Source organism: Schistocerca nitens, chromosome 4 (assembly GCF_023898315.1).
Source record: "Schistocerca nitens isolate TAMUIC-IGC-003100 chromosome 4, iqSchNite1.1, whole genome shotgun sequence".
Lineage (NCBI taxonomy): Eukaryota > Metazoa > Arthropoda > Insecta > Orthoptera > Acrididae > Schistocerca > Schistocerca nitens.
In genome coordinates, this window is record NC_064617.1 from 15,333,017 (window position 1) to 15,353,700 (window position 20,684).

Consider the following 20,684-nt stretch of genomic DNA (forward strand, 5'->3'; position numbering starts at 1 on the left):
CTCTGAATTTTAATCCTAGCTCCATGTAGTGGCCCATAAACAAAATTACTGTTACATCAGATAAGTAATCCCCCCCTCCCTCCCTACCCCCCCCCCCTCTCTCTCTCTCTCTCTCTCTCTCTCTCTCTCTCTCTGTCTGTCTGTCTGTCTGTCTGTGAGTACATGAAGTCTGGTAACACTTTCAATTATTTATTGCACAAGAACTAAAAATTGTACAGTTGTCATACATATTGCCTTTTGAAGAGAAACTCTGACCGTTTTTTTGTACAAACATTCAACATGCAAACCATGAGTGACCCAGCAGACGTCAATACGGTAATCGAATACTTCCATACCCGTCCCAGCTAGGCACTGTTGACTGTGGCAGTCGCTTCCTGTATTCTCTCCTAGAGCTCTGTTGCATCACGCGGTAGAGGCGGTACAAACACTAGATCTGTTCACCACAGAAAAAAGTTACATGGAGTGAGATCTTGTGATCGGGGAGGCCATTTCATGAAACAGCTGTCCCCTTCTGTAGCACTGCTGATCCATCAATGCGGCAGCTCTGTGTTCAAGTACCCATACTTCTCTTTGCTGGGCATAAGCAACCCGTCTTCACAAATTTGCTTTGCCAGTGGCAAAAGACCTTCCTTATTGGTGGCTTCTTACCGTACTTGGTTCTAAACATCTGTTGAATAGCTGTAGCACATTGAATTTGTCGAACTCCAACACACAGAAATCCTGCTCCGCACCTGAACCTGAATATTTTCGACCAGCACTGACTATCGGTAAATTACCAATTGGGTCTCACTACACACGAAAGTATCACTGTGACAATAACAATGATATTTTATAAGTCAGGAGTCACTAATACATAATACATTCTGAATGAAACCCATGTTAGGATGTACCTTAAATCATCATCATCGTCATCTTTTACTGGAGCTAGTAAAATCCCCATCATGTATGAATTCATTGTTTACCAGACACTGATGAAATTTTATGTAAAAGATTCACATTCTATAGATAGCATAATTATGCATATACCATAGTTGCTATAATGGCCAAGTTTGTATTTGATTTTTACTTTTATTCTACCAATGCCCCTCAGTCTACTGTCTTTCATTCAAAGCACATTCCACTGGTGTGTCACCAAGGGTACATTCTTTTTTTCCTTTTTTCAGATGGACTTTATAGCTGGAACCAACAAGTCTGCATGAAGCCAATCACTACATTGTTATGGTCATCAACAGATAGTAGGTAAGGCACAGTGGGGAAATCTACAAATAATTTCAATAGGGATGGATGAAGAACATGAAGTCCAAAAAATGTGCAGATGCACTTGAGAAAGATAATGTGTACTGCAGCCAGGAGACACACTGGATTGAAGCAAATTCCAAAACAAACCCCTTGCTCATGAGACACTTATGAGGAGTAGGAAGATAACCTACAATTTGCATTGTATCTTTTCAGCTTCTCACAAACTTACGTGAGAAATCTGTGCTGTTATGGAAGAAAAAAGACATCATCCAGTCACCTGCAGATGAATGATAAGTACAAACATCATTCACCTTCACAAATGCAACATCAGTGCTGATTGTATATGAATCAGTTTCTGGGCAGATAGATGTGGGAGATGGAAAAGAGGGGAAGGGGATTCTGGCAACATGGAGAGGGCAGTAATAGATAGGGAAGTATTAGCCCAGCCTTCCACCAGCACCCTATGCTATGCCCATTTTGCTGTACTCATTCTCTCTTCTCTTCTCTTCTCATTTAGCTCCCCCATTCTCCCGTGAACCAACATCATAGTATCTCACTCCCACTCTCACTCTCAAGTCAGCTGCATGTTAGTGGGTGTCTCCCATCTGATGGTAGTCACAGATACGGGACTGTTATAGCTTGGCACACAGCAACTTTCATGAATATCTGTGGAAAATGGTTGAAGGGCAGTGGAATCATGAGCAAGCAAAAAGGTGTTGGACAGCTGTGCTTCATCAAATAATGTGGATATTATAGGCTTGCCTGCTCTGTAAAGCAAAATGGGGCAGTCTGTGGCACTCTTGACAGCAGAATGCTGCACTGGTGCAGGCACTAGTGTTTAGGAGGAAAATGTTCAACACGGGGCTCTGCAGTAGACGACTCTTACCCATTATCATGTTGACTTGACAACATCATGAATTACAATTACTGTGGGAATATCTAGACTAGGCCACGAATCAATAGAAATGTGCTGCCCGATCAGACAAACCGTGTTACAGCAGATCAATGGTTGTGTTTGAATACACTGTCATCCAGGTGAAAGACTGCTCATAACTTACATTGCTCTGTGGACACATGCCAGGGATGGCAGTATTAAATTATGAACAACATACCCCTGGCTTCCATGGGATATGTAACAGTAATGAACGGTACTATGACAGCTGTGAACTATACGGACATTATTGCGGCCCACCTGCATCCTATCACACTCAATGTCTTCCCCAATGACAGTGCCATCAGCAGGATAGCTGTCCAGTCACAACATGAGAATAATCTTACAGTCATTTGAGGAGCACGATAATGAACTCACATTGATGTCTGGGCAACCAAATTTTCTTATCTGAACCCAATGGAGAAGAACACACTTGGAAACCTTTTGCCCACCAGTTATGAGCCCAGAAACCATTGTCCCTTAACTTATGGGAATTGTGTGATATGTGCATAAGCACCTGGGGTCGCATAGCTCCAGAAATCTACCAAACCCTTATCGATTCCATGCCAGGCACAACTGCTGCTGTACTGTGGATCATCATGCTATTAAGCAGCTGGTCATACTGTTTTGGCTCATAAGTATCCCTCATTTCTGGGCACGATGACCGATGAGGGACATCCTATCCGAGATGACTGCCAGCACTACTGAGGTGGTATTCTATTGCCCAGCCAACACACACATTCCACTCCATTCCTATACCACTCCTACACCCAACCCCTTGCCACACAGATCACAATCCCTTCTGAAGCCCAAGGCACACGACCTGTCCTATCTACCCACCCAGCACTTCCTATCCTACACCATCAGAGATGGTTCCACCTGTAAAAGCAGCCATGTCATACACCAGCTCTGCTCCAAACACTGCACAGTTTTTTTATATCGGTATGACTACCAACTAGCTGTTTACTAGGATGAATGGTCACTACCGAACTGTTGCCAAGAACAAAGTTGACACAATTTCAATGCCTGCTTCACAGCTCAGACCATCTGAATCTTTCCCTCCACCAGCAGTTTCTCTGAACAACTCAGATGGAAGTTATGCTTGCAACACAGCCTTTGCTCCTTAACTGTCCTGGCCTCAATCTCCGGTAATCCACTGCCCCTGCACCCTCCAGCCAACAGTTTCCCCTTCGTATTCATGTCCTCATACCACCTTCACTGTGCATGCTCCCAACAACCTTACATCACACACCCAGCCCATGTACATGCCATCTCTCCCTTTCACAATCCTAGCCAGGAAACATGCTGCCTCCCTTCAAGCCATTACTCACTCTCCCTGCCTCCTGTTTCTCGCTTCCTCTACCCGCCCCACAGTCCCTTCCACCTGCTGGAACGCAGCACTGGCGCTGTCTGTTCAGCTGGCAGCATGTGGGGGCATAGGGGTGTGTATGCAAAGAACAATCAAAAATGGTGATCGGATGCTTCTATAGCTAACTTGGGTCAGGATCTGTAGTTGTAGAGCACTTCAGATAGAACTTGCAGAATGTCATTAGATATTTTCCTGATCATGCCATTGTAATAGGGGGGTGAATTAACTTACCAGGTACAGATTGGGAGTGTTATGCCATCAAACTGGTGCCAGAGACAGGGATTCATGTGGCATTGTTCTGGATGTCTTGTCCAAAAACTACCTTGAGCAGATTGTTAGAGAACGAACTTGAGAGGGTAACGAATAATGTCTTAGACCTCCTGCTAACAAACAGACCTGAACTTCTCAAATCAGCTAATGTAGAGGAAGGTATCAGTAATCATAAGGCTGTGACAGCATCTATTATTACGAATCCTACAAGGAATGTTAAGAAAGGTGGGAAGATATATTTGCTCAGCAAGGGTTACAGGATACAAATTTCAAAATACCTCAGAAAGCAGTAAAGGAAACAAAAGAAAAAGGTGGAGTAGGAATTCATGAAGAAGAAATAAAAACTTTGCAGTCAGCATCAAATATTCGTAGATGAGGACGAAGATGTGGAGAAAAAATTTAAAGGCATTGTTCAATATGCCCTACACAAGTATGTTCCGCATAAGGTTTTGAGGGATGGGAAAGATCCACTACGGTTTAATAGCCATGTTAGAAAAGCGCTACGTAAACAATGAGCACTTCATCTCGGATTCAAGAGAAGTAAAAACCTAGGTGACAAGAGATTTTGGTCGTTTGTAAAATCAGTAAGTGGGTCAATATCATATATTCATTCTCTCAGCAACCACAACTGGCTACAAAATGAAAGATAACAGAGAGATGGCCAAAATAATGAATTCGGTCTTCAGAAGTTGTTTCACCGTGGAAGATCATAAGATGTCATCTCCTTTCAATCATCATGCGAATGTTGAAAAGGCAGATATTGAGACAGTCAATCGCGGAATTGAAAGGCAAAGGTCCCGAGTTCGAGTCTCGGTCGGGCACACAGTTTTAATCTGCCAGGAAGTTTCATCAAGGAATAACTTCCATGGAATTAGAGGGAGATGCAGAGGGTAAAAATTGTGGAGGAAGACAGAGATTGGGATATATTCAGGAAATAACTGACAACATCGGTCGCAAGTGCTACTCTGAGATGAAAACAGGAGAAAAATTTGTGGTGGGCCACATAAAACAAGTTAGAAGACTGATGACTCACAAAAAAAGGGGTACATACAGAATCTTACAGTTGGTCTCTCTCGTGTACTGCTACAACATAACCACAACAACAACAACAACCACCACCACCACCACCACCACCACCACCACCACCACCACCACCACCACTCCCCAGGCTGCTACAATGTAAGACTTTCACAAACCAATTGAGTAACTTGATTTTCACTGTGTCCTAAAAGTAGACCATAGCCTGTTTATTTGCTGAGGAACTGTATCACCCAAAGTGAGTACTTTGTTTACAAAGGGTAACATTACATTCTCATGACACAAAGATACCAATTAAAATTGATGGCACTGTAAATACAGAGGAGCTTGCTGACCCCCACAGGCAATAGCCCCTCAAAGTAAGTTAGCACTCCATACATACACACAGCACAAATTGATGTGAGCTCTGTGAAGTTGACACAAAGACTCAGCACAACTAACACAAAATCTAAAATAATCACCAAAGAAATGTGGCTGGTGGTTTCATGCAGGTCTGCATAATGGGCTATCATGTACAATCCTCATCTCTGCAATCTACGTAAACTTTAACCTGTTTACTAGAATTAAGTCTCGGTCTCTATTATTTTTGTCTCTCAAACTTCCCTCCATTACCAAATTAACTATTCATTGATGCCTCAGGATGTATCATATGAACTTATTCCTCCTATTATTCAAGCTGTGCCACACATTTATAGTCTCCCTGAACTGATTCAGTACCTCTTCCTCAGTTAACTGAACTACCCAGTAAATGTTTAGTATTCTTCTATGGCACATCTCAAAAGCTTTTATTCTATTCTTGTTTCTACTATTCACAGTCCATATATTACATACGTATAATGAAAGTTCTGATCATCAAAGCATAACAGATCCACAATTAAAAGAGAATTTGAAAATTTAATCTAAAGATATTTGTTTATTCTGTAAAACAGCCCTACTGCAAATGGTGTTTCAGTCATGCGATAAGTGCCTCCCATTTATAAGCAGCTGGAAATTGCCCCGACTGATGTCACACAACTGGAAGCTTCTGCAAACGGGATTGTTTGGAGGACTACTGAGACATGTACCACAGATACCAAAGGTACCTCAAGTTCTTTCCTCTCCTGTGAATATTGTCTCCTGTACAGGAACTATCATCACTTTCCACTCGACAGTGTCATTTCAGTGGTATGCCTACAGACTTGTACAGGGGTGACATAACCATGAAGAACTCAGGGTGGTGCACTCATCCCCTAACTGAGAAGTTTGAGGTTCTTCTTCTTCTTCTTCTTCTTCTTCTTCTTCTTCAGTCCAGAGACTGGTTTGATGTAGCTCTCCGTGCTACTCTATTCTTTGCAAGCTGCTTGATCTCTGAGTAACTATTGCACACTACATCCTTCTGAATCTGCTTAGTGTATTGATCTCTGGGTCCCCTTTTACAATTTTTACCCTCCACACTGCCCTCCAATACTAAATTGGCAATCGCTTGATGCCTCAGAACATGTCCTACCAACCGATCCCTTCTTCTGGTCAAGTTGTGCCACAAACTCCTCTTCTCCCCAATTCTATTCAGTACCTCCTCATTAGTTACGTGATCTACCCTTCTAATCTTGAGTGTTCTTCTGTAGTACCATATTTTGAAAGCTTCTATTCTCTTCTTGTCTAAACTATTTATTGTCCATGTTTCACTTCCATACATGGATACACTCCATACAAATAGTTTTAGAAAAGACTTCCTGATACTTAAACCTATACTCAATGTCAACAAATTTTTCATCTTCAGTTGCCATTGCCAGTCTACATTTTATACCCTTTCTACTTCAACCATCATCAGTTATTTTGCTCCCCAAACAGCAAAACTCATCTCCTACTTTAAGTGTTTCATTTCCTAATATAATTCCCTCAGCATCACCTGATTTAACTAGACTACATTCCATTATCCTCGTTTTGCTTTTGTTGCTGTTCATCTTATATCGTCCTTTCAAGACACTGTCCATTCCGTTCAACTTCCTTTCCAGGTCCTTTGCTGTCTCTGACAGAATTACGATGTCATCGGCAAACTGCAAAGTTTTTATTTCTTATCCATGAATTCCTACTCCACCTTTTTCTTTTGTTCCCTTTACTGCTTTCTCAATATACAGATTGAATAACACTGGGGATTGGCTACAACCCTATCTCACTCCCTTCCCAACCACTGCTCCCCTTTCATGCCCCTAGACTCTTATAACCGCTATCTGGTTTCTGTACAAAATGTAAATAACCTTTCGCTCCCTGTATTTTACCCCTGCCATCTTCAGAATTTGAAAGAGAGTATTCCAGTCAACATTGTCAAAAGCTTTCTCTAAGTCTACAAATGCTAGAAACGTAGGTTTGCCTTTCCTTAATCTATCTTCTAAGATAAGTCGTAGGGTCAGTATTGGCTCACGTGTTCCAATATTTCTACGGAATCCAAACTGATCTTCCCCAAGCTCAGCTTCTACCAGTTTTTCCATTCAGCTGTAAAGAATTCGTGTCAGTATTTTGCAGCCATGACTTATTAAGCTGATAGTTCGGTAATTTTCACACCTGTAAACACCTGCTTTCTTTAGGATTGGAATTCTTCTTGAAGTCTGAGGGTATTTTGCCTTTCTCATACATCTTGCTCACCAGATGGTAGAATTTTGTCGGGGCTGGTTCTCCCAAGGCTATCAGTAGTTCTAATGGAATGTTGTCTACTCCCAGGGCCTTGTTTCGACTTAGGTCTTTCAGTAGTCTGTCATATTCTTCACGCAGTAGCATATCTCCCATTTCATCTTCACCTACATCCTACTCCATTTCCATAATATTGCCCTCAAGTACATTGCCCTTGCATAGACCCAATATATACTCCTTTCACCTTTCTGCTTTCCCTTCTTTGCTTAGAACTGGTTTTCCTTCTGAGCTCTTGATATTCATACAAGTAGTTCTCTTTCCTCCAATGTTCTATTTAATCTTTCTGTAGGCAGTATGTTTCTTAGCCCCAGTGATATATGCCTCTACATCCATACATTTGCCCTCTAGCCATCCCTACATAGCCATTTTGCACTTCCTGTCGATCTCATTTTTGAGACATTTCTATTCCTTTCTGCCTGTTTCATTTACTGCATTTTTATGCTTTCTTCTTTAAGCAATTAAATTCAATATCTCTTCTGTTACTCAAGGATTTCTACTAGGCCTTGTCTTTTTACCTACTTGATCCTCTGCTGCCTTCACTATTTCATCTCTCAAAACTACCCATTTTTCTTCTACTGTATATCTATCATATGTTCCTGTCAATCGTTCCCTAATGCTCTCTCTGAAACACACTACAGCCTCTGGTTCTTTCAGTTTATCCAGGTCCCAGATCCTTAAATTCCTACCTTCTTGCAGTTTCTCCAGTTTTAATCTACAGTTCATAACCAACGGAGTGTGGTCAGAGTCCACATCTGCCCTTGAAAATGTTTTACAATTTAAAACCTGGTTCCTTAATCTGTCTTACCATTTTATAATCTATCTGAAACCTTCCAATGTCTCCAGGCCTCTTCCATGTATATAACCTTCTTTCATGATTCTTAAACCAAGTGTTAGCTATGATTAAGTTATGCTCTGTGCAAAATTCTACCAGGCGGCTTCCGCTTTAATTTTTTAACCCCATTCCATATTCACCTACTACGTTTCCTTCTCTTCCTTTTCCAACTATTGAATTCCAGTCACCAATGACTATTAAATTTTCATCTCCATTCACTGTCTGAATAATTTCTTTTATCTCATAATACATTTCTTCAATCTCTTCGTCATCTGCAGAGCTAGTTGGCATAGAAACTTGTACTACTGTGGTACGCATGGGCTTCATGTCTATCTTGGCTACAATAATGCATTCACTACGCTGTTCGTAATAGCTGACACACGCTCCTATTTTTTTTATTTACTATTAAACCTACTCCTGCATTACCCCTATTTGATTTTGTATTTATAACTCTGTGTTCACCTGACCAGAAGTCTTGTTCTTCCAGTCACCAAACTTCACTAATCCCCACAATATCTAACTTTAACCTATCCATTTCCCTTTTTAAATTTTCTAACCTACCTGCCCGATTAAGGGATCTGACATTCCACACTCCGACTCATAAAATGCCAGTTTTCTTTCTCTTGATAACAACATCCTCCTGAGTTGTCCCTGCCTGAAAATCCGAATGGGGGACCATTTTACCTTGGGAATATTTTACCCGAGTGGAAGCTATCATCATTTAACCATACAGTGAAGTTGCAAGCCCTTGAGAAAAATTACGGCTGTAGTTTCCCCTTGTTTTCAGCGATATGCAGTACCAGCAGACCAAGGCCATTTTGGTTAATGTTACAAGGCCAGATCAGTCAATCATCCAGACTGTTGCCCTTGCAACTACTGAAAAGCCTGCTGCTGCTCCTCTTTAGGAACCACATGTTTGTCTCGCCTCTCAACAGACATCCCTCCGTTGTAGTTGCACCTACAGTACGGTTGAGGCATCCAAACCTCCCCCACAAATGGCAAGGTCCATGGTTCATGGGGGGGGGTGGGGGGGGGTAACCGGTAGGGGTCTAATAAATTGTTGTCATCAAGTAACAGGTACAATTAAACAGCCTTCAAGGCTCAATGAAATACCTGTTTGAGTTCTATGCAAGGTGAGTCAGCTCTCATTTTAACTGTAATATGCTATACATAACCTGGGGAATAAAAAAAAATTAGCTAATGTTTGGAGGAAATCATGTAAATGGTCGGCATGTTGCCATAGTTTCTGCTGAGGAAGTTTACTGTAAATATAAAACTGACTCATCCTACAACACAATAGCAGCTTGCAACTACAATCCTTGGCACATGCAATAACTAACACACACACCATGGTTCCTACTCCAGAGAGCATTAAATATTTTCCTTACTAGAGTGAAATTATCACACCCTTTCTGCAGCTCGTGGTCTTGCAGTAGCGTCCTCGCTTCCCACGCACGGGATCCCAGGTTCAATTCTCGGTGGGGTCAGGGATTTCCCCTGCCTCAAGATGACTGGGTGTTGTTGTGCCGTCTTCATCTTCATTGTTCATCCCCATTACAGTTGGAGGAAAGCAATGGCAAACTACCTCAGCTAGGACCTTGCCTAGTTGGCAGTGTGGGTCTGCCGCATTGTCCCCTACGCTCCTTGGAGTATGGGACCTTATCATCTAGAAACAAGCCTCTAGAAAGTAAGTACTGCCCAGTAATTTTATCTCATTTTTATAGATGACACAATCACTATGTCTTCTTGTTGTAACCATACAGAGTGATTGAGTGTAATCAAACAGCACCTACCTCAATGGCCAACCTAAAGAGGTCGCCTTGCATCATCACATATGGCACAGTAAATGTTGACCTATGTGCAAAACAGCCTTATATAAACCAGCATGCCCTCAGCCAGACTAATGTCAATGCAACAACTCTATGCTCAACTGTTAGACTGTGCTTAAATGTGATCTATGCTTAAGTGTGACTGTAGAGATTCCTACTCCATTCAGTGTCTTAATGTAGCCCTTCATGTGGAAGTGGGATAAAAGTTGGCTGGTGGGAATTCTGGTATCATGTTTGTACAACATTACAATACTTTTGGCAAAGAGTGCAGTATTCAACTCCATGTATTTTGTTTCTCCGTTCACTATGGGTAATATGTCAGTGGAACAAATTCTTCACTTAATGTTTAACAGCAGTCAGTTCTCACTGTTGATGTGGTGGTTCACCACCGTTGACGCAAAACCCATTGTTTCCTTCATATGATGCTTGTGTGAAAGATTGTAACACATCTTCAGCAACATTTTCAAGATTCCTTAGTCACTGACCCCAATATGTGTACGGTTTTTTCCATCGATTTATCACCTTTTGTGTTAGCTAGCTCCTCTCCAGGAACCTGCCAATCTCTCTTTTGATGAAGTGCCAGTTGCTCTCTACTTATCACTGCAAACATACTCATGTTATTGCCGCTCGCATCAAATTGTTCTATTGTAAAAAGTGACCACACCAGTCGTACAGAGTCATAACATGTGCACCAAAAAATCACTCAGTTCCTCTTCAGCATGATTCCATATCACAAAGGTGTCATCCACGTATTGATACCATTTCAAAGGGCTTTTTCGACCTACCAAGAAAATAAGTGAAAGTTTAAGATCGGTGAAAGACGCACGACACCCCTTAGCTACCCCAGGCGTGTATAAAATCCCATGTAGCTGTGGCATGGTTTATATTCTGACAACTAAAAGGAGTGTTAATACCCGCCTAACAGAACACAAAAACAACTGTAGATTGGGACAAATTGACAAATCAGCTGTAGTGGAATACATTTTCAAAGACGGTGATAACGAAATAAAATTTAGTGAGACAAACGTGATAGCTAGGACCTCACATTATTATACCCGCATGTAATACAGAAGCTATAGAGATCTACAAGCATGAAAATAATTTTAATAAAAAAGAAGAAGGATTAAAAATAGACAAGATATGGCGGTCGACTTTGTACCAACGAAGTGCCAATCGATTACCTGTAATCGAAAGAGATGGCACTAGCCAGAGATAGTTTTAAAGTCGAAAGCACACGATGAGTGGTGGTGCCATCTAAGCGCTCTATATAAGCGGAACCTCCAGCGCCTAGCAGCCAGTCACCGACTCACCTCAGAAGATGTTGCCCACAGTAGGCAACGAAACATCAGGAAGGAGTAGTAGTTTTATATATGGACCACAGCAATTCAGCCCGGAAGTTTTAATTAATTGGGCAGCAGAACTTCAAGTGGTCAGCAATCATTGCCAGTTTGTTACTGTAGGCCCGTTTCTTACTGAATCTCATCAGGACTCATATGCTGATTCAGTGGTTTGTGATGCTGTAATACACATGGCCCCTCACAGGGAAGTTCGTGAACATACTTTACAATGTGAAAATCCCTGTCTTAGAGGTTTTGAACATTTCCCAGTCCTTTGAAGTATCTAGTGCAGCAGAAAATCAGATAGAAGCGTGGTGTGAGGTAGCCACAGTTGGTTATTCTCCTCCTCCTTAACTGCTGTCATCTCATGGGGGAAGATGACGTTCTGTACCAACAACTGGACATGCACGGCTCGAAATGTTCCTCCCTGTTTTCAGAAGGTTTGGGTGTACTACCAATTTCCGAGGCTCACGTTACAATGAAACAGACAGCGCAATCCCTATTTTTTTCATGCCTGCCCAACCCCAATAGCTTTACAGGAGCCACTCAAATTAGAATTAGATCAACTTATATCTTTGGATGTTGCCATGCCTGACTCCTCTAACGAATGGTCTATTCCACTGATAATTGTCACAAAACCTAATGGCAACATGTGGTGATTTTAAAAAGTCTGTAAACTCACAGTCTGTTATTGATACCTATAACTTACCCTGTCAGGATGAACTATTAGCACGGTTTTCTGGCGGCCAATATTTTTCCAAAATAGACTTGTCAGAAGCCTACTTGCAACTGTCTCTGGATGATGATTCCAAATGTAACCTCCCCTGTTCAGGTAAATCGGTGCCTGCCATTCAGCGTAGCTGGCACCCCTGCCATCTTCCAATGATTTTTGGAGCAACTCTTGGCCTCTTTGCTAGGGTGCATTAACTACCTGTATGACACTGAGGCCTCAGGTCCCTCAATAGATGAACACTTGCAGAACCATGGTGCTTTGCTCTTGCTGCTGCAGACCACTAGGCTGAAATGTAACTTGCACAAATCACAATTTTTTCAGCCATCTGTCATCTATTTCAGTTGAAGTCTCGCAGGCTTGTGTCAAGCCTTTATGCCAGTGTGTCAATACCATTACAGCTTTGCAGCATTCTACCAATGTCAAAGCGTTGCAGGACTTGCTCAAAATGATTGCATATTACCATTTTTTTTTTCTTGATGCATCCACAGTGGCTCAGGCACTTCATGTTCTCTTACTTGAAGATGTTCCTTTTCAATGATCACCCAACTGCAAGCATGCTTTTACACTATTGCAGTCCAAATTACACTTGGCACCTTGCTTGGTTACCTTTTAACAAGACCAACATCTTTTTTTGACCATAGATGGGGGGTGTTCTCACACACGAATAGGCTAACGGTTCCGAATGCTCTACTGTGTGTGCTTACAAAACTCTTGAGTCAAGTGTAACAGCTCTACTCACAGATAGAAAAAGGTATGGTTCTGAATTTCATGTAATCACTGATCATAAACCTCTGATTTCCCTTTTCCATCCTTCAGCATCTTTACCAGACACAGCAGCCCATCACCTGCAATACTGGGCTCTGTTTTTGTCACACTATAGTTATCAGACTCATTTATGACCCACTGCACAACATGCTAATGTGGATGCTCTTTCTCGATCACAGATTGGCTTGATCCAGCATTTGAGAGGATAGATGGTTGTGTTTCCATTCTGATACTGAAGCTCAAAACCGAGTGAGGTGGCACCATGGTTAGCACACTGGACTCTCATGCAGGACAACAACGGTTAAAAACCCATGTCCAGCCATTCAGGCTTAGGTTCTTGGTGATTTCCCTAAATCGCTCCAAGCAAATGCCAGGATGGTTCCTTTGAAAGGGCCAATTTCCTTCTCCACCCTTGACACTATTCAAGCTTATGTCCCATCTCTAATGACATCATCGTCGACAGAATGTTAAACCTAGTGTCCCTTCCTTCCTTCAAAGCTCAAAACACTGTGGACCGCTGCTTTCCTATTACCAGTTCATAGGGTTTCGGTAGCTATCACAGCTGATCCTATCTTACATCACATTGTTCAATTTGCTCACAATTGCTGGCCGAATAAACCACTAGGCTGAGTGTGTGATCCCTTCTATAAATATTTTGCTCTCCACCACTCTCTCAGTTCTTGATGGTATGTTACTGGTGGCTACTGAAGAGTCAGCACCCACCAACTATTTGTGATGGTATTGTCTTTTTAGTCAGTTTAATTTCATGACATAGACTTTACAACCTGATGATGAGAGCATTGTCTCTTGAAACGCATTGTTAAAATATATGTATAAGAATCGCAGTCGAATGCTAACAGTGATAACCCAGCGTTATGATTTCACACTGTTGTGGGACAACAAGCACCTTCTCCACCTCAACCATTGGTGTGTTCCTCACACAAAATTGCTGTCCTACTGCCATGTGTTTTGACCAGGTATTGACATTGAGATCAAACGTGTTGAGTCAGCTTGCTCACAGTGCACCACCAATGAAGCAACACCATGGGCCTCTTCTCAGGGCCCAGCCCTCCAGTGCCCCTGGAAGCATATTCATGCTGATTTTGTGGGTCTGTTCCTTAAATCCTTGTGGCTCGTAGTACTTGATGCTTTCTCAAAACTTCCTTAGACGGTTTGTTGACTGTACACATCCATGATGGCTATGGTCACAGCCCTCTCAAAGATATTTTCGTTAGTAGTAGTGTCGTATACACTTGTGATGGACAAAGGCCCACAGTTTGTGTCTCAAGATTTTGAAGATTTTTGTACAAAGAGGGACATCCGGCATGTTACGGCCACTCCCTTTCATCCCCCATCCAATGGTGTAGTGGAGTGGCTGGTCCATACGTTTAAAACACAGATGAAAAAATATATCACTCGATCTTCTCCCAAGGAAGCCCTGAATAGGTTCTCGTGTCCGTGCAGGTTCACTCCAGACAGCAACCATAGTCTAGCAGAGCTTTGCCTCCACCTCCAAAGCCCCTGTTGCTGCCACTGCCTTCCTGCTGCCTCCACTGTATGTGGACATGGATGCAGTGCCTCCATCACCAGTGCTCCCTTAGTGTCTCTTGCAGAAGAGAGGGTACCACCCCTGTCCATGCCTGTGCCATTTTGGACCGTATTCTCCTGTGATGGCACAACACCTGCTCCAGCAATCATCCTTTTCCCACGAAGACAGCACATTTCCACTGTGAACACTTTTCCCCCGAGGAGAACCCTGTAGAGGGAGCACGCCTAATCGAACAGTACACGCCTCCGAGGTCGGACTAAAGAGGTCACCTAACACTGGCAAGCACACTGTTGTGCACAAAACAGCCTTATATAAGCCAGCGAGTAGGACCCGTCGTCAGACTAACGTTTGTGTGATGATTGTATGCTCAGCTGTTAGACTGTGCTTTAATGTTTTCTACGGTTAAGTGCGACTGTACCGATTCCTACTCCAGTCAGTGTCTTGGTGCATTTCTTCAAGTGGAAGAGGAATGAAAGTTGGTTGGTGGGAATTCTGACATTGTGTTTGTACAACAATACAATACTTCTGACAACTAATTGTGCTCTCAAAACGTATGTCCAATGAATTGGCTACATTAATTTTAAGCTGAGAAACCACAACAAATACAAGAAGTAACCAAACTTTGTTGATAAAATGGCAATCAAGACTGTTCTAGCCAACAACACCAAAGTTTTATTACAACAAGTTACAGTGAAAATATGGAACACTGTTGGCCTGCTTCTTACACACATCCAAATTAAGCAACATATGTTTTAACATTTTCCAGATTATCAGAACTATGCTATATATTTCAAAGATTACTGGTACAAATCTTTATCATATAATTTCAATGCTAAGGGACAAAACATTCATGAGTGAATTTTGAAAAACAATTTCTACCAGACTGTTTTCACTCCTGCGTCGCATGAAATGTTTTACCTCTAAGTACTTCCTTATATTCCCAATGACTGGCAGCCCAAAACTGCAGCATAAACTCAATCGGTGAGAACAGAAGAAAATTATTTTTAGCATGAGATTCAAACAGCAATTGATTTAACACTAATATTAATTGCCACATATCCTAATATGTTCCTTCCTTCCTACAGTCCCAACTCTCTGCAGAAAGCATTCATGCACACAGTGCTAGTTAATAAGCTGTCAAGCTTGCACAAACATTAAGCAAATTCAACAGGTGACTTACATGCAATCAGTATTCCTCCGAGTTCACTGGAATTCCATATACTTGATGGTTACGCATACTTGTAGTCAGGACTTACATGAAAAACATGGAAAAAAAAGCATACAAGTATCCCTCTAAAACTGATTTACTTGATTTGTGGCACTCTTGAAATTTTAAACACTACATTGCACAATTTGTCAATTTAACATTTAATTTTACAACCTTAAACAACGGTAACCAAATCGTTTTCAATTTAGTATGTTATTGGATGCAAGTTTAGTAATTAATTAACTTTATGAGAGGTTGATAGGTCTATAGCTAAGCCTACATGCAATGATAAGTACTTTAGTGCAGTTTTAAAAATTATCATATATACAGGGTGATTATAATTAAAGTTAAACTTTCAAAACACTGTAGAAATAACACCACTGGTCAGAATGATGTCAAATTGCAACGGAATATTATTGGAGATGTGGGAAAATGTATGGCAGAAGAAAGAAAGAAAGAAAGAAAGAAAGAAAAAAGAAAAAAAATAGTGTGAAAATTGATCAATAGATGGTGCTGTATGTGTCAGAATATGTAAATGAAAACACTTGTCATGCCTAAGACCCATTGAAGTTAGTATAAACACGCTAAGTACATGGTTTTTCCTCCTTTCACATCTGCAATGTTTGCCATGACTATCTCAATGCAGGATCGCACTCTGCTTGTAAAGCTGTATTACGATGACTGCTGTGTGTCTGGAGAAAATGATTCGGAAATTCGAATTCTTTTGGTGTTCAACCTGGTAGAGGGAGGAAACAAACTGATTCGATGCCAGTGGAAGCAGTGGCCACAGCAATGCAGGAGGAGACAAGTGGTGGTGTGTATGGTGTGCACGGAGAATTCCGCAAACATTCAAGGTGCCTAAAATCCTACAAAACATCCTTCTTTGCTATCCGTTTAAAATTACCCATCTGCATGAGTTGCTCCCTGTTGACCTGCCAGCAGAGAGGCCTTTGCTTTAGAATTTCTTGTTCCCATGGAAGTGGACAATGATTGGCTGTGGAAGATTTTGTGGACAGACAAAGTCCACTTCCATCTGACACAATATGTCAATACACAGAATTGTCGAATACAGACAGCAGAAAATCCACACGCAAATCAACCACTACCACTTCATCCTGAAAAGGTCACTGTGTGGTGTGGGTTTATGGCACCATTTATCATAGGGCCATATTTTTTCGAAGAGACAGGTGCTTCCGGTCCTGTTACCTGTAATGTCACTGGTAAGTGCTATGAGCGTCTTTTGCGCAACCATGTCATTCCAGCTCTCCAACAGCGTGGATGGGATCATTTTTATGCAAGATGGTGCACCTCTGCACATTGCAAATCCAGTTAAGCAGCTTCTGAAGTGCCATTACAGAAATTCCACAATTATCAGCCGCCATTTCCCCACAGCCTGGCCATCCCGATCACCCGATCTTAATCCACGTGACTTCTGGCTGTGGAGCTAACTGAAAGATGTTCGTGTACAGTGTTCTGATTGCAAACTTCACTGCATTTCAGGCACGCACTGTGCAACACTTTCTAAACATGACCCCGGAAACACTTCAATCAGTTATGGAACATGCTGTTTCTCAATTTCAACTTGTTGCAGGTAACAGTGGACAGTATATTGAACATGTTTTGTGCCAGACACATGGAAATTAATAATCTGATTTGATTTTGACTAATGCTTTTTATGCAGTTTTGGCCTCAGGACAATTAAACACCAATGTGATTGATGCTTTTTATGCAGTTTTTGGCCTCAGGACAACTAAAAACAGATTTTTCCCATCCGATTGTGGATAGGCTTACGTAATTAACATCACCACTATTAAATTATAATGCTTACAGCGTCACCTATTGCTACATTTTCTAACTATCTACTACATCTACATTTATACCCCGCAAGCCACCCAACGGTGTGTGGCGGAGGGCACTTTACGTGCCACTGTCATTACCTCCCTTTTCTGTTCCAGTCGCATATGGTTCGCGGGAAGAACGACTGTCTGAAAGCCTCCGTGCACGCTCGAATCTCTCTAATTTTACATTCGTGTCCTCCTCGGGAGGTATAAGTAGGGGGAAGCAATATATTCGATACCTCATCCAGAAACGCACCCTCTCGAAACCTGGCGAGCAAGCTACACCGCGATGCAGAGCGCCTCTCTTGCGGAGTCTGCCACTTGAGTTTATTAAACATCTCCGTAACGCTATCACGGTTACCAAATAACCCTGTGACGAAACGCGCCGCTCTTCTTTGGATCTTCTCTATCTCCTCCGTCAACCCGATCTGGTACGGATCCCACGCTGTTGAGCAATACTCAAGTATAGGTCGAACGAGTGTTTTGTAAGCCACCTCCTTTGTTGATGGACTACATTTTCTAAGGACTCTCCCAATGAATCTCAACCTGGCACCCGCCTTACCAACAATTAACTTTATATGATCATTTCACTTCAAATCGTTCCGCACGCATACTCCCAGATATTTTACAGAAGTAACTGCTACCAGTGTTTTCTCCGCTATCATATAATCATACAATAAAGGATCCTTCTTTCTATGTATTCGCAATACATTACATTTGTCTATGTTAAGGGTCAGTTGCCACTCCCTGCACCAAGTGCCTATCCGCTGCAGATCTTCCTGCATTTCGCTACAATTTTCTAATGCTGCAACTTCTCTGTATACTACAGCATCATCCGCGAAAAGCCGCATGGAACTTCCGACACTATCTACTAGATCATTTATATATATTGTGAAAAGCAATGGTCCCATAACACTCCCCTGTGGCACGCCAGAGGTTACTTTAACGTCTGTAGACGTCTCTCCATTGATAACAACATGCTGTGTTCTGTTTGCTAAAAACTCTTCAATCCAGCCACACAGCTGGTCTGATATTCCGTAGGCCCTTACTTTGTTTATCAGGCGACAGTGCAGAACTATTTGTTTTTCTGCTGCCATACGTCTTCCCCCTTCTCCGATAATATTCTGTTGCAATTTGATATCATTCTGATCAGTGGTGTTATTTCTACAGCAGTTTGGAAGGTCAATTATAATCACACTGTATATAAATTTCGTTCCAGACATTATGTAAAAAAAAAACAGATGAACAAACCAGTTCTCCCGCTATTTCACCGTGGATGAGCCTGACATTTTGGCATTAAATGTTACTGACTTCATGAAAGAATGGAAACCCTATGTAGGAATATCGACAATGTAAGAAAAGATAGATTTCTACTTACTGTAAAGAAGACACATCAAGTTGCAGAAGGGCACAATTAAGACACTTACATAAAGCTTTCGGCCACAGCCTTCATCTGTAAAAGAGAGAGACACACCATTCATACACACAAGCAAGCACACTTCATGCACACATGATCGCCAACTCCAGCAACTCAGGCTGGAATGCAGCTAACACATGTGATGCAAGTAGCAAGCTCCAGATCCCACATAATAGTTGCATTCCGCCCAAGATGCTGGAGTTGGCACTCATGTGTGCGTAAGGTGTGCTTCCTTGTCTGTATGAATAGGCTGTGGCCAAAACCTGTATGTAAGAGTCCTTTAATTGTGCCTGTCTGCAATTTCAAGTGTCTTCTTTAGGGTAAGTAGCAATCCATTTTTTCCTACATTGTTGGCTTCATGAAAGAATTGAATAAACATATAGAAAAAACATAAGCTGCTATTTCTAGTAATTTCCAGCAACAAGAACTGGTTTTTCCTCTCTGCCATTCTCATATCAGTCATGGAAAGTTTTATTTTATATGTTCAAACACTTGCACTCCAATGTCTCTCACATCCTCCTATCCAATAATTCACATACAGAAGACATTCTTTCCAACCATGGACCCTGATTATAACTGATTTGTGTCCTTTTTTCTCAGTGATTTAGGTGTCATTCATGATTTTGTGCATTTATTTCGGAAATTTTTATTTAGCCAACAAAACAACGAAGTCATAGCAGTGTGTTACTAGATCTGATTGTCACCATCTACACATGACAACTGATACCAGTAATAAACAGCAATTTTGTCGACTGAATAAACATTTCTAAACAACTGAATTCAATCATGGTAGAGTTCTCTATCATTACTCAACGTTATTTTTTGGAAAATAATTGTTGCTTACTGTTATTATACTAAAGAAGGTGCAGTACATATTCAATGTTACAGAAGAAAAAGAGAATTTCAGATGAGACAACAAATTAATTATGCATACAACTGTAATTACAAAAATATGATCAAAATTACTGTAATGTTCTTTTCAGGGATGTTCAATCATTTCAGAATGTCAAATATGAAAAAGTTACATCACATGAAAGAAAGAAATAATGCAAGGATATAGTGAATATTGAGAAAGGGGTCAGTTGCTAATCAACGCTATCATCGATCTGACATCAAACTTTAGTCACTATGAATGATAGTAACATAGCAATGAAGAAACTGCTTTACTGGTAGGATATACCAAAGTGTTGCAGGTAAAGTAGGCACTAGCACAGCCAATATTCAAATTACAGGGAGTGAAGGTACAACTATTGTCTGAAAAATCAGCAACACGAGTTTATTTCTTGCGCTCACAGTTGTGCAGCTGAAGTCCAATTTCAATGTCACCTACTTGTGCTGATACACCTGCTCCCTTTTGGCACTAGCAGACCTCATTGTGGTTGGTTTGTGGGATTAAAGGGACCAGACTGCGATGGTCATCGGTCCCTTTTGCCAAATACTAAAAACACCCACAGAGAATAAAAACAAGTAACAGAATAGATCACAGACAACACAGAACAAGAGAGACTTAGACAAAGACCAGACAAGACAAACTAAAATCACACAGAGTGTGACGGTGGTTGGCCGACCATAGAAACAAAAAAAGGAAATGCCAACCACCGAGAAACGCATTAAAAACTCAGATTAAAATCGTAGGCCAATGGCCAGAATCAACACAAAAGAA

At 41.5% G+C, this 20,684-nt stretch overlaps 1 protein-coding gene across 3 annotated transcripts in view; it reads right to left on the reverse strand.

Moving 5' to 3' along the window:
* Nucleotides 1-20,684, reverse strand: part of LOC126253587 (activated CDC42 kinase 1) — a 566,545-nt gene that overhangs the window by 13,033 nt on the left and 532,828 nt on the right. The window contains exon 15 of one of the 3 annotated variants that reach the window (XM_049955019.1): nucleotides 15,740-15,810. The exons of the other annotated variants lie outside the window; for them this stretch is intronic. Coding sequence (XP_049810976.1) covers nucleotides 15,789-15,810 — 22 coding nt within the window. The 3' untranslated portion in view covers nucleotides 15,740-15,788. The remainder of the gene's footprint in view (nucleotides 1-15,739; nucleotides 15,811-20,684) is intronic. 3 annotated transcript variants of the gene reach the window in all.